This window comes from Pongo abelii, chromosome 9 (assembly GCF_028885655.2).
Source record: "Pongo abelii isolate AG06213 chromosome 9, NHGRI_mPonAbe1-v2.0_pri, whole genome shotgun sequence".
Lineage (NCBI taxonomy): Eukaryota > Metazoa > Chordata > Mammalia > Primates > Hominidae > Pongo > Pongo abelii.
This window is the reverse complement of record NC_071994.2, coordinates 16,105,242-16,128,720: the sequence shown is the minus strand read 5'-3', so window position 1 is coordinate 16,128,720 and position 23,479 is coordinate 16,105,242. Positions and strand designations below refer to the sequence as shown.

Here is a 23,479-nt window from a genome sequence, read left to right as displayed (position 1 = left end):
TTCAAAAACTAAACGAAAGTCATGTTTCGTATTCTTTTATTAAGAAATTTTAAAATCCATTCCAACAGAGTTTTTGATGACAGAGTTTAGCAATTTCTGATAATGATCTCTACATACAACTTGTCTTTTCCACCTAACCATGTAACCAGGCTTGTGATGGGAGGGGCTGCCACTAAGGTCTCTGATATGCCCTAGAGACATTTTCCCCATTGTCTTGGCAATTAACATGTGGCTTCTCGTTACTTATGCAAATTTCTGCAGCTAGCTTGAGTTTCTTCCCGGAAAATGGGTTTTTCTTTTCTACCATATGGTCAGGCTGCAAATTTTCCAGACTTTTACATTCTCCTTCCCTTTGAACATATGTTCCAATTTCAAACCATCTCTCTCAGGTTCTGATATGGTTTGGTTGTGTCCCCACCCAAATCTCATCTTGAACTGTAGCTCCCATAATCCCCACATGTCCTGGGAGGGACCCAGTGGGTGGTAATTGAATCACAGGGATGAGTTTTTTCTATGCTGTTCTTGCAATAGTGAATAAGTCTCACAAGATCTGATAGTTATATGAAGGAGAGTTCCCCTACACATGCTCCCTCTTGCCTGCTGCCATGTAAGATGTGCCTTTGCTCCTCTTTCATCTTCCACCATGATTGGGAGTCCTCCCCACCCATGTGGAACTCTGAGTCCATTAAACCCCTTTTTCTTTATAAATTACCCAGTCTCAGGTATTTCTTTATAGTAGTATGAAAATGGACTAATACAGTAAATTGGTATCACAGAGAGTGGGGTGCTGCTGTAAACATACCTGAAAATGTGGATGCAACTTTGGAACTGGGTAACAGGCAGAGGTTGGAAAAGGTTAGGGGGCTCAGAAGAAGACAGGAAAATGTGGGAAAGTTTGAAACTTCATAGAGACTTGTTGAATGCCTTTGCCCAAAATGTGATAGTGATATGGACAATGAATTCCAGGCTGATGTGGTCTCAGACAGAGATGAGGAACTTGGGCACTGGGGCAAAGGTCATTCTTGCTATGCTTTAGCAAAGAGACTGGTGGCATTTTGCCCCACCCTAGAGATGTGGAACTTTGAACTTGAGAGAGATGATTTAGGATATCTGGAAGAAGAAATTTCTAAGCACCAAAGCGTTCAAGATGTGACTTGGGTACTCTTAAAAGCATTCAGTTTTAGTCATTCACAAAGATATCATTTGGAATTGGAACTTCTGTTTAAAAGGGAAGCAGATCATAAAACTTCAGAAAATTTGCAGCCCATCGATGTAATAGAAGATAAAACCTCATTTTCTGAGGGTAAATTTAAGCCAGCTGCAGAAATTTGCATAAGTAACAAGGAGCCAAATGTTAATCACCAAGACAATGGGGAAAATGTCTCCAGAGCATGCCAGAGGTCTGCATGACAGCCTCTCCCATCACAGGCCCAGAGGCCTAGAAGGAAAAAGTGGTTTCATGGGCTAAACCCCAGGTCTTGCTGCTTTGTGCAGTGTTAGAACTTGGTGCCCTGTGTCCCAGCTGTGGCTAAAAGGGACCAAGATATAGCTCAGGCCATTGACTCAGAGGGTGCAAGCCCCAAGCCTTGATGCCTTACACATGGTGTTGGGCCTGCAGGTGAACAGAAGTAAAGAACTGAGGTTTGGGGAACCTCCACCTAGATTTCACAGGATGTATGGAAATGCCTGGATGTCCAGGCAGAAGTTTGCTGCAGGGGTGGAGCCCTCATGGAGAACTTCTGCTAGGGCAGTGCAGAAGGGAAATGTGGGGTGGTAGCCCCCACAGAGAGTCCCCCCGAGACACTGCCTAGTGTAGCTGTGAGAAGAGGGCCACATTCCTCCAAACACCAGAATGGTAAATCCACTAACAGCTTGCACCATGCTCCTGGAAAAGCTTCATGCCAGACTGTTTGCCCAATGTCCATTTTCACGCCAGCTCATGAAAGCAGCTGGGGGAGGGGGAGTGGGCTGTACCCTGCAAAGCCACAGGGGCAGAGCTGCCCAGGACCATGGGAACCCACCTCTTGCATTAGTGTGACCTAGATGTGAGACATGTAGTCAAAGCTTATTTTGGAGCTTTAAGATTTGACTGCCCTGCTGGATTTGGGACTTGCATGGGGGCTGTAGCCCTTTTGTTTTGGCAATTTATCCCATTTGGAATGGGTATATTTACCCAAATCCTCTACCCTCATTATATCTAGGAAGTAACTGACTTGCTTTTGGTTTTACAGGCTCATAGGTGGAAGGGACTTGCCTTGTCTCAGATGAGACTCTGGATTTGGACTTTTGTGTTAATGCTGCAATTAGTTAAGACTTTGGGAGACTGTTGGAAGGGGATGATTGTGTTTCGAATTGTAAGGACATGAGATTTGGGAGGGACCGGGGGTGGAATTATATGGTTTGGCTGTGTCCTCACCCAAATCTCATCTTGAGTTGTAGCTCCCATAATCCCCATATGTCCTGGGAGGGACCCAGTGAGAGGTAATTGAATCATGGGGGTGGGTTTTTCCTGTGCTGTTCTTGTGATAGTGAATAAGTCTCACAAGATCTGATGGTTTTATAAAGGGCAGTTCCCCTGCACATGCTCTGTTGACTGCCACCACGTAAGACATGGCTTTGCTCCTCCTTCACGTTCCACCGTGATTGTGAGGCCTCCCCAGCCATGTGGAACTGTGAGTACATTAAACCTCTTTTTCTTTATAAATTACTCAATCTCAGGTACTTCTTCATAGCAGTATGGAAATGGACTAATAAAAGTTCAAAGTTCGACAGATCTCTAGGTCAGGGGTAAAATGCCTCCAGTCTCTTTGCTAAAGCATAGCAAGAGTGACATTTGCTCCAGTTTCAAATAAGTTCCTCATCTCCATATGAGAAACTTTAGAACAGTCCCCAGTTCTGAAAGCCCTGTCATATATCACTGCTTGAGCTTACCTGCTGTATGACCTCTGCCTCCATCCCTCTAAAGCAAAGATGGGTCTCACAGGATGGACCAGAAACACAGTGGTTCCAAGTGGTTATAGTAAGATTCATTTGCCACCTAAATTTTAGGTAAAAATTATCACTGGAATGTTCAGGAACTGGGCACATAGACCCTGGAATTTTGCAACAGCAAACACATCTGAATTTGGAATCTATATCTCAAATGTTACCACCTCTGTGACAGCATCCCTGAAGCCCTCTCTGTGCTACCACTGCAATCTGTTCACTTCTGTATTATGGTTATAACTCTTTTTTTTTTATTTTTTTTACTTTTACTCATCTACTAGATTGTGACTTAATGGGTGGTGAGGACAATGTTACATTCATCTTAGCAATCCCCATGCTTGACACTATATCTGGCATGCACAAAAATTTCCTCCAAAAAGACTGAATAAAATTTTTAAAAGGACACTTTAGGTTTATAGGTATTAGACATAAATTAGTGGAAGGTAACAGCTATCCCACAGAGCACATTAGAGAGACTGGTGTTCCAACAGCTACATGAAGTGGAACCATACAAACCAGCTAAAGGTGAGGCCCTGAAGGTGGGGCTTCTCCAGCACTTTCTGTCTTTGCTTCATGATCCTCATGGGCTGCACCCAACCTTGTAAAGTCAGCCAAGAAGAGAAAAATCAGAGGCTCGTCCATTCCTTGCTGGTGTGATGACATGAGGAGCCATCCTTTGTGAACAGAACTCATTGGTTTCTGCAGTTTTTTGTTTTGTTGTTGCTTTTGGTAAAGGTTGGTTATAGCGTTGAAGCAGAACTAAAAGACGTCCACTCACAGCGGACTCTGGCTAATGATTCTGGACAGTCCAGTCCTGTGGTTCAACTACTTCAATGGCCAGCCAAGGGAAAAGGGACTGAGTATATAAATTAATTCCCAGGCTTCAGGGAGCAGAAAACACCTGCAATTCGTTTGGACATTGCAGTGTGCTTTTGCTCTTGTTGGCTATGAAAAGGCTAGGGAGAAAAACCAAAGTTAAGGAATTAAACTTCCTACTGTATAACATATTGGTTTACAAGAAAACAAATTTATGTATAAAGTTATTTATATTTAAACCTTTTATTTTAATCCTTAACCCTTCCCCAGGCATCCCTATACATTTTCACAATAATCCAGGATACTACAAGCGATGGAGAGAAGAGCATTTGAGATCTTGTTAGCCCTTGAGGCCGCCCCAAGAGGCTCACCAGCTTCAGTTCTAGCACCTTTAGACCAACAGATGATTCTCAGAGGAGCACATGGAAGGGAACGTCCAGCTTCCCAACTTGACATCCCCACTAATCACTCAGCCAGGGAAAAGCAGTTTCCCAGAAGGCTCAAGCTCTGTCCTGGAGAACTGAGGACTGGGCAAACCATTTCCACCTCGTGCTGCCATTGGGCATGAGGGATGTGGGTCCTCACCTCAGCTCCGCCCTCCCCTTACCCGGTTTCCGCAGGCTCATCCTCTGTCGCCATCTCCTGGCAGTGCATGGCACTCCCCAGCCCGGTTAGGAAGAAACGGCTTTGCTGGGTGAGATTTAGGGGCTCCTCTTGCATCTCGGGAGCTGTCCTGAAAGGGGGCTGCCACGCCGGTCTCATTCTGTAGAGCTGCAAATTAAGGAGCACTGCGGGTGCCTCCAGAGGGTCTTGGAGGGTCATTTGGGCTGTGAGATTGTAGGGAAAAGAAACAGAGATCAGACTTTTACTGTGTCTATGTAGAAATGAAGACAAAAGAAACTCCATTTTGACCTGTACCCTGAACAATTGCTTTGCCCCAAGATGCTGTTAATCTGTAACTTTGCCCCAACCTTGAGCTCACAAAAACATGTGTTGTATGGAATCAAAGTTTAAGGGCTCTAGGGCTGTGCAGGATGTGCCTTGTTAACAAAATGTTTACAGGCAGTATGCTTGGTAAAATTCATCGCCAGTCTCTATAGACCAGGGGCACCACGCACTGTGGAAAGCCACAAGGACCTCTGCCCTGGAAAGCTGGGTATGGTCCAAGGTTTCTCCCCATGTGATAGTCTGAAATATGGCCTCATGGGATGGGAAAGACTTGACCATCCCCCAGCTCGACACCCTGAAGTATCTGTGCTGAGGAGGATTAGTAAAAGACGAAAGGCTCTTGCAGTTGAGATAAGAGGAAGGCCACTGTCTCCTGCCTGCCCCTGGGAATTGAATGTCTCGGTATAATACTCGATTGTACATTTGTTCAATTCTGAGATAGGAGAAAAACCGCCCTGTGGTGGGAGGCGAGACATGTTGGCAGCAATGCTGCTTTATTATTCTTTACTCCACTGAGATGTTTGGATGGAGAGAAACATAAATCTGGACTATGAGTACATCCAGGCATAGTACCTTCCCTTGAACTTATTTGTGACACAGAGTCCTTTGCTCACATGTTTTCTTGCTGACCTTCTCCCCACTATGACCCTGCCCTCCTACCGCATTCATCTTGCTGAGATAGTGAAAATGGTAATCAATAAATAATGAGGGAACTCAGAGAATGGTGCAGGTGCGGGTCCTCTGTATGCTGAGCGCCGGTCCCCTGGGCCCACTTTTCTTTCTCTATACTTTGTCTCTGTGTCTTACTTCTTTTCTCAGTCTCTCCTCCCACCTGATGAGAATTACCCACAGGTGTGGAGGGGCTGGCTCTGAATTAAGGAGCACTGCGGGCACCTTGAGAGGGTCTTGGAGGGTCATTCGGGCGGTGAGGTCTGGAGGAAAGCGGGGCAGGTTTCTTCCTCCTGAAGTACAAGGAAGATGGAGGCCACTGCAGACCGCGTGCCCCTACTAGTCCCTGCGGCCCGGGCGCTCGAACCTCGGGCCACAGCTAGGATGGGTGCGGTGGTTATTCCCTTTTCTGGAAGGAGGAAGGCTAGCAGCCTCTGGAGTTTTCATGGGGCTGACACCCCCTTAAGAGTCCAAATGGAGGCTCCTTATGAGGGCATTACTCTCGTAGAGGTTCTTTGCCTTCCAGGTCTTTGACTGAGCTGGAGTCTATGATCTGGATCCTAGGAATCCCGATCTCGCAACACTTTTGACCTCAAATTGGAGTGAACATCACCTTTTCCTGCTAGTAGTTGAGTAATTTGGTAATATTTATCCAAAACCTAAAAATCATGCACAATCATCTAGACAAGTATACATCAAAACAGAGTAACATGGTAGTAGTAAGAGAAGTAACAGTGGCAAAGGCGCCATACCATTTCTGGAGCGTTCGTGCCAGGTACATCTCCACGACCATCCCATAGGCTACCTCATTTAGGCTCATGCCCTCTATGAGACAGTATTAGCGGGGGCATGTTCTTTACATGCAATGACAGAACCAGGACAGAGGCAAACAGAAAGACGCAGTGGCTTTCAGGGTCGAGCTCAGCACAGTGTTAATTCTATCTACATTCTACTGCCCGAAGCCCAACATTGATGGGGTGAGGAGGAACTGCAAAGGCACCTGGCAACTGGTGTGTGTACAGGGAAGGGGGAAGATCTGAGAACAATTTTCCACACTTGGCAACTGGTTCTTCCAATTCTCCAAGTACTTCAAACTAGATTAAACAGCAAACGTGTATTTAATATAGAATGTGTGTGCATTTTAATATATTGGATAGGCTATGAGACGTGACCTGGAAAAGCACTAGGCTTAGATACAATATTGCATTAAACTGCTCTGGGTCCATGAATGTGAGAATCATATTCATTCACCTCTGTTCCCCAATGTCCAGTACAATACCTGGCACAAAGTAGGAATTAACACATCTCTTAAATGAATGAAACCGTGTGGAAATGATATTATTTGTGTACCTTTTCTGTCTTCCCTATTTGAGGGCAGGAGTCAACATTTTACCCTTCATAGAATCTGGCACCAGATCTTGTAAATTGCCACCCGAAATTTATACCTTGAATAGATGATTGGATTAATGAAAAAGCATTATAGTAGGAAGAAGTAAGCCACTGTGCCTTTTTGCAGTTAGATCTGAGAGGCAGCCATCATTCAATAGAATAAGTTTGGCTTCTAGTTTCATATGGGAGTACAAATCCTCATAAGGATGTTTCTGCACAATTATTTGCTAAAGCTTTTTGTGAAATGGCAAAGATAATCTCACCTTCCCCACAGGGTTATTGAGAGTATTAAATGAAACGGACACATGTAAATGCCAAGCTCAGAGAGGAACTCAAAGCAGTATAGCAGCAGAGGTCATTTCCCTCTACACACTCCCTGCTGCTTCTGTGGGCAGACATAAGTGTTAGCCAGGCCAATGAAAGCAGTTAAGCAGCCAAGTTGGATTTTGCCAAGGGATCCCACACCACCACCACCCCTTTTAAAGGTTACTACAAAAGTAATCTTAAGAAAGTTTTATATATAATAACTATGACATTTTTAACTTGATCGCACATCTTGATTTATCAAACAGGCATTGATTTTCAGTGCTTTCAATGATTAAGAATAAGTTAGGGCAACAAAAAAGAAAATCTGTGTAGAATATGATGAACCTGGAATTTTTGGTTTCATACGTGTGTGTGTGTGTGTGTGTGTGTGTGTGTGTATGTATATATATATATACATATATATACACACACACAGAGCAGTAATGGCTTTTAAAATAAATTCAAATAATAATAGAAAACAAAACATCTTCATGCATGGTGTGATCTTTTTCCTACAAGAAGGCCTTGTTTTAAAAATGTGCATAAGGTTATGCTTTTACATATTTTATATAATTTCTTAAAGGTATGTTATCAAATTAATATTTTCCAGCCAGGGTATCATATTTAAGGGTGATAGTAAATACTCCAAACACACCAGCTGTCACAAAATAATTATGCCTATGTCTATTATTGTTATCTGTTTCTCATAAAATTAATCATAAATGATATGAATTATTGATTAAAATTAGTGTTTATAGACTATAAACCTATGAAAAGCCACAAGAGCAGTATTTTTACATGTTTTTCAAGAATTCAGATAACAGTGTAACCTTTGATTATAATAACAGAATTCATTTCTGTAGCAGAATTACAAATACAGCAATTATAAATATAAATGATACTCGTTAAGTCCATCCCGCTTTTAACTGTGCAACTATTTACAGCCAGAGGCAGGAATAAAAAGGTGTGTATACATGTGGAAGAAAATTCACTCCATGCTGTTTTTGACCTTGCGTGTAAAAAATAATTCATTACTATCAAAAGAGGCATTTTCCCAAATAAAAACAAACAAGGAAACAAAAACACAGGAAAAAAAAAAAACTACTTACTGACCGTGACTTAAGTGTGGAGGAAAAAACCCTTTGCAGCTAATGTTGGAAAAAGTGTGTCCCCTGTAGATTTAGTCTAAGAATTAAGAAATTGGCCGGGCGTGGTGGTTCATACCTGTAATCCTAGCACTTTGGGAGACCAAGGTAGGCGGGTTACCTGAGCTCACGAGTTCGAGACCAGCCTGGGGAATATGGCGAAATCCTGTAGTCCCAGCTACTCAAGTGGCTGAGGCATGAGAATTGCTTGAACCTGGGAGATGGAGGTTTCAGTAAGCCAAGATCATGCCACTTCACTCCAGCCTGGGTGACATAGTGAGACTCTGTCTCTAAAAAAAAAAAGAAAAGAAAAAAGAAAAAAATAGCCTGTTTAATGAAGCATTGACAAGGAACCCAGGCTATGATTATAGAATAGGAGCTTCATAGTAATTGTAAGAACTCTGGTTCTTAGAAGACAAAAGTTAAATTTAATAAATAAGTTTAATGGCCAAAATATCTTTTTAAAACTTGTTTGTAGTCTTTAGAATGTGAATTTTATTTGGTTTAGATCTTACTAAGCTATATTTTGTAACTGAAATTAATACTTCATTTTTGCCTGAAATTAGTAGAAAAAACAATAGCTAAAGTTTGCTACAGAGAAATAAATGTCAATATTAGACTTTTTTTTTTTGAAAAGGTAGGGAACTTTAGTAATATAAGTTAAGAAAATGACAAAGATGTCAGATAATGAAGAAAAAATGTGATAGTAATCTTTCATCCAAAAAAAGGTTATGTTCCTATTGTCTAAAGCCAAAATATATTTCATTGCAAATATATATAAAGTTTAAAAACTGTTATTTTATGCCCTTTCCACAATAAGCCAAAACATAACTTATCATGCCATAAATGTTTTTAAAAGAAATATGATTAAAATTATACAAAACGACATAAAAATTTCAGAAAGAATGTTGATAAATATCTTGGTACATAGTAGATTTAGTTGTACAGATATTAGGTGGTACATGTTTTATATCTTCTATAATAATAACTTTTTATTATCTCCTTGTGCACTAACATTTCAATATATCAAAGTCATTTGAATAACCTTTCTAGTAAATCTCAACTTCGTAGATTGAAAACTTTTTTAAAAACTTTATTTAAGTTTAGTGGTACATGTGCCGGTCTGTTATGTAGATAAACTCATGTCATGGGGGTTTGATGTACAGATTATTTCACCACCAAGGTATTAAGCCTAGTACCCGTTAAGTTGTTTTTCCTGATCCTCTCCCTTCTTCCATCCACCACCCTCCAATAGGCCCCAGCATCTGTTGTTCCCCTCTATGTGTCCATGTGTTCTCATCATTTAGCTCCCATGTATAAGTGATAACATGCAGTATTTGATTTCTGTTCCTGCATTAGTTTGCCAGGAATAATGGCCTCTAGCTCCATCCATGTCCCTGTATAGGACATGACCTCATTATTTTTTATGGCTGTGTAGTATTCAATGGTATACTGAGTTTTCTTTATCCAGCCTACCATTGATAGGCATTTAGGTTAATTCTTTGCTATTGTGAACAGTGCTACAAGGAACATACGTGTTCGTGTGTCTTTATGAAAGAATGATTTATATTCCTTTGGGTACATACCCAGTCATGGGATTGCTCGGTTGAATGGTAGTTCTGTTTTTAAGTCTTTGAGGAATTGCCACACTGTTTTCCACAATGGTTGAACTAATTTACACTCCCACCTAGTATGTAATCCTTCCTTTTGGAAACAAATTTTATCAGTATATTCAATTCTGAACACCCATGTTTTAGAAAATGTTAAGCCTATTGTCCTTTAATCACTATTTGCTTACACATTGAAATGTAAAACAGGCAAAAGAGAAAGAAGGAAGAAAGGAGGGAGGGAGGGAGGGAGAAAAGTGAGAAAGAAAGAAAGATAAAAGAAAAAAGAAAGAAGAAATAAAGAAAGAAAAGAGAGGAAGAAAGAAAAGAAAGGAATGAAGAAAAAAGAGAAAGAGAAAGAAGGAAGGAAAGAAAGAAAGAGAAAGAAAGAAAGAGAGGAAGAAAGAAAAGAAGAAAGGAATAAAGAAAAAAAGAGAAAGAGAAGGAAGGAAAGAAAGAGAAAGAAAGAAGGAAGGAAAGAAAAAGAAAGAAAGAAAGAGAGAAAGAAAGAAAGAAAAAGAAAAAAAAATTGTCTCCAGAGTAGAATTATTGGCTGCTATTGTTTGGATGCTGGGTACTAGCTGTGATTAGCCTTTCTGAATGTATGAATACACAGATTCCAAAAGTGAGTCACATAGAAAAAGTCAGCATTCAAATATGTTTTAAGGTTACTCTATCCAAACCCCAAAGAACCCACAGAAGATGAAGCAGTAATTTTAGCTTCTCTTGGTGTATTGTACATGCATTTAAGGCCAGTTCCTTCCTCCAAATTCCCATGTGTTTTGTAGTTACCAACACACCTTTCAACCCTATCTGTTTATATACATCATATAGTCCTCTGTCAATTGCATAAAAGTTGTCCCCTTTGTGACTGTAATCGCCTTCTCCAATACACGTCTACTCAGAATGCAGGTCCTTAAACAGCAGGCTGCCTTGAAAACCCTCTCCAATCTTCTTTGATCATCAGCTTTGAGATGCGTATTCCTAGAGCCCATATCATCTTCTTCATCACTATCATAAACGTCTCCACATATTGATGAACGTTTGGAGAATCGATTTATGACAAGGGCGTTTACTCTTCCTGCATCCGCGGCTTCTTCGAGGTTTTGTCCTAGTCACCGGGCCTATCCCATCTGCTGGGGATGCCGCCCCCTGGGAAGTGCCTGAGTCTCCCCACTTCCCCAACTAGCCTCAGCGCCTCCTGTGTGCTGCAGCAGATGGAGCGCCCCCTGTGTGCTGCACACCCCAACCTGGTGCCTCCGCGACTCCTCCCCAACCATGATTTACAGGCGAGGACAGCCACATTCCTGCGCGCCAACTTCCACCTCCGCTTCCCGCGCGCGGGAAACTCAAGCTGCCACGGTGGCTCTGCCGCCAGCGTCCCAGCTCCTCCCACACCCGAGTTTTTATTTCCCGCTCCCTCTCCAGCCCCGCCCAGGCCAACCTACCGGCGACTAGGATGCTTTCGCTTTCGCTCTGGCTTTCCATTACTCGGGACTGGGGAAACCGGGAGAATAGAAGCAGGCAAGGACCGCCGTGGGCACGGGGTCAGTGAGACAGGGTCCTGCTCGCGGCGTCAAGGAGGAGCGCTGTGGGTGGGTAGGGTGGGCGCGCTCCCTCGGCCTTGCCTTTCCAACCACTCTTTTTTGCACACCAACAGGTGTCCCCAGCGCAGCCAATCGGCTTCCGAAGAAGGTGAGTTGCTGCCTGAAAAGAAAAGACAAACATCAGTATCTTTCATTCCGTTGGCCAGGCGCGCCATTCCCCAAGTGAGTTCTGTTCTCCAACCAAAGTGCTGGATTCCAAGGGACTGGAAGGGAAAGTCCCTAAAAATTACGAGTTCAGGCGTCTGAGACTTGGTGGGAACGGACCTTCCTCTTAGGTGAGTTACTCTTTGGTTCTGGGGCTGACCTGGAGTTTTGCCAGGATTCATTGGCCGCGGCGGGATGCTGGTGGGGAGAAGGTAGATAAAATCCGCACTCCTGCGGGCTTTTATTCTGAAAGGGGCACTGACGCTCTCCCTGGAAACGTAAAAAGAACAGAACCAAGTGAACGGATGTGTCTAACCAATTCCCCTCATTAAAGATTAGACTTACAATGGGACTTCAAAATCTCAATACGTAGCCCAAACTTGCTCTTCCCTCTCTGAGACACCACTTAAATTCTGTCAAGTTATTGTTCTCCATTACCTCAGTAAGCAAGAAACTTAGCTTTGTCTTATCAACAGGTTGCTTTGATATTACTGGGAGCCAACATTTGACATTCTTGGAGGCTCCAGCAAGACCTAATCAACCTCCCAACCCTCAACTCAGTATCAATGTGTGCCCTGAAGTCCCTTCAACCTTCTTGAGGCTCTCCCTTATCTCAAAGGTGGAGAAAGTAGATCTTGCATTAGGTTGAACTCCAGTTAAGCGCTGAGTTTATTTTGTCCCTAGGCATAAAGAAATCTTTTAGGAACCCCTTTGGTTATCGGACCAGATTTTTAAAAGCTTTTTAGGCTTGGTGAAAAATCTGCCTTATCACTAGCAACACTACGACTTGTCTCTCTTGTTTTTTGTTGCACTCGTGTAAAAGAAAAGTTCAAAGGAAGAGAACAGGCTCAAGTCTGCTTCTCACGCAGGCTCTAGGGATTAGGAAGTTCAGAAAGTTTTGTTTCAGACTGGCAGTGCTGTCTGATATAAACACAGCGTCAAGCACTGCACGATGTAGCTACCTGAAGTTTAGGCCGGAAGAGGCACGGCTGATTTAAAAGTGAAAGAAAGTAACCAAGTTGTTCGCAAACAGCCTTTCCCAAAAGGCGGGCGATTCAAACCCCTAGCCCCATCTGCTCCGTTTCCCGCCCAGCTGGAGCTCTGGAGCCTTTGCTTCCTCAAATACGAGCGGGACTTGCGTTGAGCTCTGGATTCCAGGCCGAGTGCCGGTGAGGCGCGCAGTGAGAGAGCACACAGGGCACAGGCGCGGCCGCGGTGGGCTCGAGTGCGGTGGGCTCGAGTCCCGGCTGGGAGGAGAAGGAGCTGGGTGTCCCGAAGCCAGGGACTGACAGCGCCACCCGTCTGGGGAGCCAGGAGGACACAGGTTTTATTTTGGTGGTGCTGCAAGTCCCCTTGTGTGCTGGGGGGCAGCGGGGCGGCGTGGTAGGATTGGAAGAGGCTTAGAGTTGGCCTCGACCCCTGCTCTTGCCCCTGGAAAGGCAGAAAGTGGGGGCTGGGGTGGGGAGAAGCAGGAAGAGAGGGAGACTGAAGGAGGGGAGGAAAGGGAGAGAGGAAGAGAGGGGGAAGGACAGAGGGAAGGAAGGAGAGATTGAGAGACAGAGAAATTCCTAAGGGGAGCTGTCAGGTGGGCTGGACATGGGCCCCAGGCTACACTGCTTTATCCCTTTGCTGTAGGAAGTCAAGCAAGTCCTTTAGGTAAGTAGAACCTTGACCTCAAGTATAAAACAGGGGTTGGTATAGGATAGCTAAGAGCACTTTATATTTTGATATAATCTGATTTATCCTGGATACTGAAAACAATGTAGGGAGACGGAGGATATTGGAGTGTTTTCTTAACCTCTTGCCCCTTTCCACTGTGATTGCCCAAGTACAGGCAAAATTAACGTTTCTTTCTGCCCATTTTATTTTCCTTTTTTGGTTTGTGTCTATTAATCACTCCTAAAGCACCCGGATCCTCTCTCAAACTTCATAAGATGAGACATCATGAACAGACACAAGTGAATCCCTAGATTTTCTTAATAGTTGGGCAACAAGTTCTTGCATTTAAGGATGTTGCAACATAGCCCGGTTCCGCAATTATGTATTTTCTATTTTTGTTTTCGTAGGTTCTCTGCTGTTCAAAAAGTATCCCTGTAGTGAGTGTATTGATATTGGTAACATTTACATCACCTTTTTATTGATTATTTACTGGGCAACCTATTACATACAGGCAGTGTTTTAAAGGCTTTGCATGTGCTCTCTCTCTCTCTCTCTCTATATATATATATATTTACACACACTACATATATATAGATAGATTGCATATATAATATATATAATATGTGTGTGTGTGTGTGTGAGAGAGAGAGATGAAGTCTCACTCTGTTGCTCAGGCTGGAGGGCAGTAGTGTGATCTCGGCTCACTGCAACCTCTGCCTCCCAGGTACAAGCCACTCTCCTGCCTCAGCCTCCCAAGTAGCTGGGATTACAGGCACCCACCACCATGCCCAGCTAATTTTTAATACTTAGTAGAGACAGGTTTTCACCAGGTTGGCCAAGCTGGCCTAGAACTCCCGACTTAAAGTGATCCATCAGCGTTGGCCTCCCAAAGTGCTGGGATTACAAGCATGAGCTACCGCGCCCAGACCACAATGTATTTCTTAATCTTTATAACAAAGTTGATTCCCACCTTAAGGTGAGGAAAATGAAGGAAGAATAGTTAATTAATATGCCAAAGGTCATGCAGCTAGTAAATGGCTACCTGATATTTGAACTCAGACAGTCTTATAAGTTCGAACATTATTTTAGCACTTCCACATTCATTATCTCATTTAGAATCATTGCTTCTTTTTACAAACAAGAAATTGAGGCTCAGAAAGGCTAAATGAATTTCCCTAGTCGTTGATTGACAGTAAACTACAAAGCCAGGACTCTTGCTCCATAGTGGAATGGTTACAAGAATAAACATAGCCTTTAGATAACTTCCATTTGACAAGAAATACAGGGGCTAGAACATAAGTTAAACAATGACATGAGGAAGCAACCCAGGAGGTGAACATTCTATAGAGACAATTTCTCTGTTCTCTTCTATAAATCAGTGCTTTTTCTAGAATAAAAGAGCCTTATAAGACATATAAAGGAAACTGTGTACCTCAGTTGGATCTTGGTATGAATAAATCAGTATTGTGATTATATAAGAAAAAGTACGTAATTTTTACAGATGGGAAGTGACCATTAGCATTTAAATGTCATGATGTTTCTAGCTGTAACATAAATCATCTAGTAAAATAAAAGGATGGTGTAAGGGTAGCCAAACCCAGGTTCAGCAACTCACACCTCAAAGCCACACATGAGAGATGAGAGTTGGTGGGAGGAGAAGCAGGTTCCTTCAGAGAGCCAGCAAACTGAGAAGATGGCAGACTAGCAACCCAAAGTAGCCTCTTAAGTGAGTACAAGTTTCAGGCTCTTTATGTTAAGGGCATGGGGAAGAGAAGGGATTTACGATCAAGAGGTGACCATTGACTGCAGACATGTGAGCACCATCAAGGGTCCAAGAAGGTTGGGAATGTCTTTATCCTGATGTTCCAGTGAGCCCAAGCATTGATTTGTTGAAGAGAACAGATAAGTTTTCTCTATAGAATGTTGATTTCCTGGGCTGCTTCTACATGTTGTTGTTCAGCTTATGTTCTAGCCCCTGTATTTCTTGTCAAATGGAAGTTATCTAAAGGTTATATTTATATTTGTTCTCCAGGTCACAACCCTACCTGTAAATTTTTAACAATGCATAGTTGTTTACATACTTTCCCTTTAATCCTAGAGTTAGTTTTTAAAACTACATTTTTTTTTGCATATTATCTCACTGCTCTAAAATTAACCTCCCCTCCATGCATGAATGGATAAAAGCCCCGTGAACAAAAATAGTTAGTTATGTTAGTTCTTTTACTGTTTCACTTTTATATAAGTTGGCAAAAAAATGAACAATTAACTATGTGATAGGTATGTAGAAGTTCATTATACCATTCTCTCATTTTTTTCTCTAATAAATTGTTCATAATAAAAAGTCTTGAAAGTATATTCTCTGAGTTTTATGAACTTGAGTAAAAGTTTAAGCTCCCTGGGTGTTCAAGGTCTTTGCCAGTAAAATGAGACAAATAGTACCTGTCTCATAGGGTTGTAAGAATTACATGAGGTAGTTGATGAAAAGCACTTAGAACAGGGCATAGGACACCATATGCCTACTCCATTCATTTATTGAATGTATCTTTAGAAGTGTATCTTTTTCAAGGGCCTGACATGTCTCAGACATTGTTTTGAGATATTGAGGTACTAAGGACAGACATGGCTGCTGCCCTCATGGTATTTATCTTTCTAGCGGTATTTATTACTATTGAAGATGTCACTATTTTATTTAAAGTTTGTTCATCCTCTTCTAGGGATACATCAGAGGAGAGATAGAAGGAAAAATACCTCTTTAAACAAAAAATGTAAAGCAGCAACTGAGGTTTCTGACTATCATCCCTAGCAAACTTTCCAGATTTCTTTTTAAAATCTCATTCCAAGTTTCTTTCATCAGCTCTATCCTCACCACTTCCCTGTAATTTTATCTTCCCTTGCCATCTTCATCTTAAATGGAGAACAGATTTTAACATCAATGTAATTAGAACAGCTTTTTGAAATTTCCAACTGAAAATTATTCTATTATTTATACCTGCATTTGAATTCCATCTCTGCCACATAGCTCTGGCCTTGGGCAGCTCATCTACCTTCTCTAAGCTATACTTTCCCCATCAGCAAAATGTAGCTATAACTACGTTGCATAGTATCCATGGGAATTTGCAGCTAGAGATAATTTTCATAAAGTGTTTAGTATAATTTTCATGACGTGCCTGACACGCAGTGTTCTGGAAAAGAGAGCTTTTATTGTTAAGGTGATTATAGTTGGTGAATAAACTATCTATTTGCTAAGGTACCATCTCCAGGGAGAGCAAGGTTGGAGCCTAAGGGGAAAGATGGGACATAGGACACCAACCAATCTTTTCCTCTGTACAATTAATGACAGCTTTGAAGATACTGCTATAATTTGAAAATTTGAAATTAGTGTTTCAGCTGAACCATCCATTCATCTGCAAGCCATCATGAGCTGTAAGAAGCAGAGGTCACGGAAGCACTCAGTCAATGAAAAATGTAATACGAAAATCGAGCACTATTTTTCTCCGGTATGTCTGTAAATTCTACTTATGTAATCTAGTCATCTCTTGGTATCCATGTGGGATTTGTTCCAGGACCTCTCTTGGATACCAAAATCCATGAATGCTCAAATTCTTCACATAACATGGCATAGTATTGGCATATAATGTATCATATCCTCCTGTATACTTTAAATCATCTCTGGATTATTTATATTACCTAATACAAGGGAAATGCTATGTAAAATGTTGATATACTGTATTGCTTAGGGAATAATGACAAGAAAAAAAAAGTCACACATGTTTAGTTCAGGCACACTAATTTTTTTTCCCAAAATATTTTCAATCTGCAGTTGGTTGAACCCATAGATATAGAACCCACAGATACTGAAGCCTGTTTACCAATATTAGACTTACCTATCCTTGGCATTGGGTTTTATAGTTCTTGCCAAGAAATTACCTTGAGTGTTGGGAATATTAAATAAACTAAAATTGTCCTTACTTATTTTATCCTTTCTATTTTGGGGGTAGCATGGGGAAGAGAGTTGTAATACAAATCTTGGCTATATCAAAGCAGTCTTTAATGAAAAACTATTGTAATATTTCTTGAATAACAACAAAAACTGCAATACAATATGTTGTGGTAAACTATGTAATAAACCAAAATTAATACTATTTCATAGCATGAAAACATATACCATTCCAAATGTGGCTGATCTATTCAATTGTAATTATAACCTACATTTGAATATAGTTTATAAAACAATTTTTTAATATATTTGTTCTTACCATAACCTTGTTAGGAAGTCAGGAAGGATTCTGACAAATCTTCAATTTGTTTATTGGAGAAAAGGGAGAAAGTGAGTTGTTGCTTAAGGCGGGAATGAAGTGAAGACTTTGGAGTTAAGTTTAATGACATGTAGTTGGGCCTTTTTCTACTGATTGGGCTCTGTTATCATATCAAACCATTGTATCTTTCCCTGAGTCTAAAATGCTCCTTGAATTTATCAAGAAAAAAGTTGAGGAATGGTAAACATTTGAGTATGAAGCTTACAATTTCTCAACTTGTTTTGTTTTATCCTAGTTCTGGAAAACTAGAATATCCAAGTATCTAAAAAGTCTAAGGCAAACTTAGTTATGTTTTTCTCTATCGTATTCCATGACAGAGCTAATTACTATATCCTATTCCTCTTCCCCTTTCAGAAGTGTCTATATCTGCCCAAGAATCATTTTAATAAATAGGAAATTTATTATAGTACTCTAATAGGGTGCATAACAAAGATGTTTCTGACAGCATTAGGCTGAAGGGATGCTCTTTGAGAGTTTATATGTGTGCCCAGGGTAAATCTGTATTACCTTAAGTCCCTTTTATTTATTTATTTTTGATCTGGAATATTAGTATAAAGAAGGAAAACAAATGTTAACATATTATGTGCTAGTCATTGTGCTAGGCATTCTCATACAATGATGCTACACTTAATCTTTACAATAATCCTGGCATTGTTATTCCCAGTAGTAGTAAAGGGCATTGCTGGCATACAGACCCATATCTGCTGATACCCATGCCATGATGAATATGACTTGGGAAAAATGTATTTTTTAGACATAGGAAACAGACACTGTAATTTTTCATCGAGTTTCTACTATTTGATTAATCCTCTTTATTTAATTCCTCTCGCCACCTCCACCCCTGTTTCTTAAGATAATACCCTACAAAAATGGCAATCATAAATATAAAGTTTACAAAAAAGAATGTATACACTAGTCCAGTGGAAAAAATAATTGGACTAGGAATTGCAATTTTGATACTCACTTTATGTATTTGTTATTATGTGACCCTAGAAAAGACGTCTACAAGAAAAACTTTCTGTGCCTTAGTTTCTCCATCAAAAGGATAGATAAGTCATGTTTGTTCCTCCTTATTTTATAAACTTTGGGGATTAGTTGATGTAATAGAGAAAATAATTTGAGTTCTTTTCATGATATATGCTGGGCAAATCAAAGTATTCATTGTTACAAATAACTATATTATAACCAAATGATTAGTTAAATAATGATTTTGTTTAATATGTAATGCTTATAATAAATTGTGATAGCTTATTGCTGAATTCAGTATTTCAAGAACAATTTTTTTTGCTGTAATTCATCATTGTCCTCAGGAAATGTAAAAATTATATAGCTGAAGATAATAAACAAGTCCTGAAATAAAAGTATTTCAAATACTAGTGGACTTTTTTTTTTTTTGAGATGGAGTTTCACTCTTGTTGCCCAGGCTGGAGTGCAATGGCACGATCTTGGCTCACTACAACCTCCACCTCCCAGGTTCAAGCGTTTCTCCAGCCTCAGCTTCCCGAGTAGCTGAGATTACAGGCGTATGCCACCACACCCGGCTAATTTTTGTATTTTTAGTAGAGACAGGATTTCACCATGTTGATCAGGCTGGTCTCGAACTCCTGACCTCAGGTGATCCACCTGCCTTGGCCTCCCAAAGTGCTGGAATTGCAGGCGGGAGTCACCATGCCTGGCCACTAGTGAACTTTTAAGAATCTGTTCTTGAGGCACCTGGGAAAAAATTGTTTCTTCCCTCATATTTTTCAGAAAAATGCACTAGTGTAGTAGTACCAAGAGTTTATCTGACAGAGGTTATAGGAAGCTCAGCTTTCATTTTGGATCCCGTGTCAAACACTGATTTAATTTTATTCACTGGCCCTTTTAGATTGGTTCTGAGTTTCTCATAGGAATTTTGTGAATTGCATACCTGAAAAGAGAAACAAAAGACTCAGGTTGCATTCAGAGTTTTAAAGTATCTAACATTTATTTTTAGGTCTCTAAAGAGCAACAGAATAATTCCAGTACTTCTCTAATGAAGATGGAGTCTAGAGGAGGCCCAAGAGCCATAATTAATACCCAGGCTCAAAGATTCCATTCACCTAAGAAAAATCCAGAAGACCAGACCGTGCCCCAAAATAGGATAATACTTGTTACCTTGGATGTAAATCACAGGAAAAACCAAAATATGAAACATGAGCTCACACATAGTGAGAATGGTAGCTTATATATGGCTCTCAACACTCTCCAGGCTGTCAGAAAAGAGATAGAAACTCACCAAGGCCAAGAAATGCTTGTGCGTGGCACAGAAGGAATCAAAGCGTACATAAACCTTGGAATGCCCCTCAGTTGTTTCCCTGAAAGCTGCCATGTGGTCATTACATTTCCCCAAAGTAAAAGTAAGCAGGAGGAAGATAACCACGTATTTGGCAGGCATGACAAAGCATTGACTGAATGTGTCAAATTTTACATTCATGCAATTGGAATTGGGAAGTATAGAAGGATTGTTAAATGTGGGAAGCTTCACAAAAAGGGGTGCAAACTCTGTGTTTATGCTTTCAAAGGAGAAACCATCAAGGATGCTCTGTGCAAGGATGGCAGGTTTCTTTTGTTTCTGGAGAGTGATGATTGGAAACTCATTGAAAACAACGACTCCATTTTAGAAAGCACCCAGCCAGTTGATGAGTTAGAAGGCAAACACTTTCAGGTTGAGGTTGAGAAAAGAATGGTCCCCAGTGCAGCAGCTTCTCAGAATCTCGAGTCAGAGAAAAGAAACACCGGTGTGTTGAGAGAACAAGTCGTGGCTCAGTACCCCAGTTTGAAAAGAGAAAGTGAAAAAATCAAGGAAAACTTAAAGAAAAAAATGAAAGCAAAAACTGGGGAAACATTATATAACTTGCATAGAACAACGTTTGGGAAAGTAACAAAAAACTCTTCTTCAATTAAAGTAGTGAAACTTCTTGCACGTCTCAGTGACTCAGTTGGGTACTTATTCTGGAACAGTGCAACTACGGGTTGCGCCACCTGCTTTGTTTTTAAAGAATTGTTCATTTTAACTTGTCGGCATGTAATAGATGACATTGTGGGAGACGGAATAGAGCCAAGTAAGTGGGCAACCATAATTGGTCAATGTGTAAGGGTGACATTTGGTTATGAAGAGCTAAAAGACAAGGAAACAAACTACTTTTTTGTTGAACCTTGGTTTGAGATACATAATGAAGAGCTTGACTATGCTGTCCTGAAACTGAAGGAAAATGGACAACAAGTACCTATGGAACTATATAATGGAATTACTCCTGTGCCACTTAGTGGGTTGATACATATTATTGGCCATCCATATGGAGAAAAAAAGCAGATTGATGCTTGTGCTGTGATCCCTCAGGGTCAGCGAGCAAAGAAATGTCAGGAACGTGTTCAGTCTAAAAAAGCAGAAAATCCAGAGTATGTCCATATGTATACTCAAAGAAGTTTCCAGAAAATAGTTCAGAACCCTGATGTGATTACGTATGACACTGAGTTTTTCTTTGGGACTTCCGGCTCCCCTGTGTTTGATTCAAATGGTTCATTGGTGGCCATGCATGCTGCTGGCTTTGCTTACACCTACCAAAATCAGATTCGTAGTATCATTGAGTTTGGCTCTACTATGGAATCCATCCTCCTTGATATTAAGCAAAGACATAAACCATGGTATGAAGAAGTATTTATAAGTCAGCAGGATGTAGAAATGATGAGTGATGAGGACTTGTGAGAATTCAGTCTACTGGATTTAAGGGAATGGCTTATGGAGCTGTTATTTCATAGGCATTGATAATGGTTTTCTAAACTCCAAAATGGTCATCTTATCAATAATAATAATATTGACCATTTCCTATCTGCCAGGCATTTTTCTAAGCACACGAAGAAATTAGTCCTAACAACACTATGAGATGGACTATAACTTGCCCAATTTTTTTTTTTTTTTTTCAGACTGAGTCTCACTCTGTCGCCTGGGCTGGAGTGCAGTGGTGCAATCTCAGCTCACTGCAACTTCCACCTCCCAGGTTCAAGCGATTCTTATGCCTCAGCCTCCTGAGTAGCTGGGATTACAGGCAAACGCCACCAAACCCAGCTAATTTTTTTTTTTTTTTGTATTTTTAATAGAGACAGAGTTTCACCATGTTGGTCAGGCTGGTCTCGAACTCCTGACTTCGTGATCCACCTGCCTCGGCCTTCCAAAGTGCTGGGATTACAAGTTTGAGCCACCGCACCTGGCTAACTTGCCCTATTTTAAAGTCAAGCACTAGGAAGAATAACAAGATTAAATAGTAATCAGTTTCATGACACTAAAAGTCATATAGTCATAGGGTTTTTTCATCTTTTATATCTTTACCTAAATTCATTTGCTACAGTGCAGGAAGCAAAACTTGTTCGTCTCATGATTCCCTACATCTGACATAAGGAAAGTAAGTGCTCAGAAAAATGTGCAGGTCAATAAGTTGCAAAAGTTGGGGCTGCAGTTAATGCTAACATAAGAGCTAAATGCTTGATTAGAAGTGATCTCAAAACCTTTTAGAATTTCCAAAATCTTCATATTACTGAAACTGTCGGAATATATGGGTCCTGAAATTCAGAAGATGATAGTCACTCTTCCCATATTTATAGGCTATTAAGGCAAGGGATATCTTAAACATCATATTACTTTATTTAGATTTCTACTATTCCAATTATTAATGTTATGTATTTCTCATTGTTTTACTTCTTCATGGTATTATGAAGACTATATAGATGATTCAACCAAGCCTGCAAATCTCCCTCATGTGGAATTCCACTGGACCCAATCTGTTTTCCATTGCCATTGCAATGCTACTAAAGCCATACAATATCAAGCACCCTCCCTCTAGGTCCAGGGACTATCACAGAAAAGGCAGGCATGTAAGATTTTAAGGACTGGTTTCGAGGGGTGGAGTGTAGGAAAACAGCCTGTTGCATTGTGAGAGTGATGTCATCTTGAAGAGCAGCTGGCATGATGACTGCTGTTTGACTCCTGCATACCAAGATATTCTGCAGTAATGTCTTTAAACAATGCCGGTAGTACAGACAACCCCTCATAAAGATGCTTATCTAACCTCCCCAGTGGTCAGGTGTTTCACAAGAAAGTCTGAGATATGACTAGCTACACGTTTTGCCAAAAATGCTTGCTATATAAAGGGTACTTTTGGGAGGGTGAGTGCCGCCATTTAGTGGCTGCTAGAAACATTGCTTCTGTTTGTAAGTTCCTATTAAATGTTTCTTTCTGAGAAACCGTATTTGTCAGCCTCTTTCTTTGGCCTCTCAGCTTCTTTGGTCTTTGGGGGTAGGTTGGGGTAGGTTTGCATAGACCTGTTCACCGTGAAACACCTGGTGACTTTTAAGGAAGAATGGCATTAGAAACCAAGATCTAGGCACTAGATAATGCTCATCGCTGGTGAGGTGTTGTTTGTTTTAGGCCCCCTCAGCTGACAGGACAAAAATATTTGTGTGTATATTTACTTATATATGTATGTGTACACATATGTATATATGCCTTGCTTATCTGTAAATTCCAACTCCAAACAGTTGGAAGCATGATGCCTGCCATCCCTCACACATTCACTTAATTGCTTAATCCAAGTATACATATATAGCAGTGTCAGAATTGTTAACTTCTACCTTAATGGGAAATAATTTTATCAACTAGAATACAGTGCCTATGTGCAGTTTCCCTGCTTTTAGTCTTACATATTCCATTCATTCCCAAAGTTATTTCAGTCACCCTCTTGTTTCTTACCTCCTTCAGTGACGTTTTATATGCTTATAATACAGTTATACATAATATAATAGTTAGATTTTCTTGTCACAGTTTGAATTCTTTGACCTCTTGACCTCCTAAATGATATTTTAATGTGTATACA

The 23,479-nt window shown here is 40.7% G+C and overlaps 1 protein-coding gene and 1 long non-coding RNA gene across 11 annotated transcripts; one reads left to right on the top strand and one right to left on the bottom strand.

Annotated features, from left to right (window-relative positions):
- Window positions 1-33: 33 nt before the first annotated feature.
- Window positions 34-11,398, bottom strand: LOC129048608 (uncharacterized). Its single transcript, XR_008511101.1, has 3 exons — window positions 11,314-11,398; window positions 8,380-8,548; window positions 34-4,628 (listed from the first exon to the last, which is right to left on the bottom strand). It is a non-coding gene; the product is annotated as an uncharacterized LOC129048608 (long non-coding RNA).
- A 220-nt stretch (window positions 11,399-11,618) lies between these two features.
- Window positions 11,619-22,850, top strand: FAM111A (FAM111 trypsin like peptidase A). 10 transcript variants are annotated; one of them, XM_009246316.4, is made up of 4 exons: window positions 12,809-12,940; window positions 13,252-13,272; window positions 16,663-16,772; window positions 19,567-22,850. In XM_009246316.4, exons 3-4 carry the CDS (start codon window positions 16,692-16,694, stop codon window positions 21,316-21,318), a joined length of 1,833 nt encoding a protein of 610 aa, XP_009244591.3. In that variant the 5' UTR covers window positions 12,809-12,940; window positions 13,252-13,272; window positions 16,663-16,691; the 3' UTR covers window positions 21,319-22,850. The 10 variants fall into 10 exon arrangements, with proteins under 10 accessions (XP_054380311.1, XP_009244586.3, XP_054380312.1 ...); XM_009246313.4 differs by having other exon boundaries at window positions 16,655-16,772; XM_054524336.2 differs by lacking the exons at window positions 12,809-12,940; window positions 13,252-13,272 and adding an exon at window positions 11,619-11,747 and having other exon boundaries at window positions 16,655-16,772.
- The last annotated feature ends 629 nt before the right edge of the window (window positions 22,851-23,479 follow it).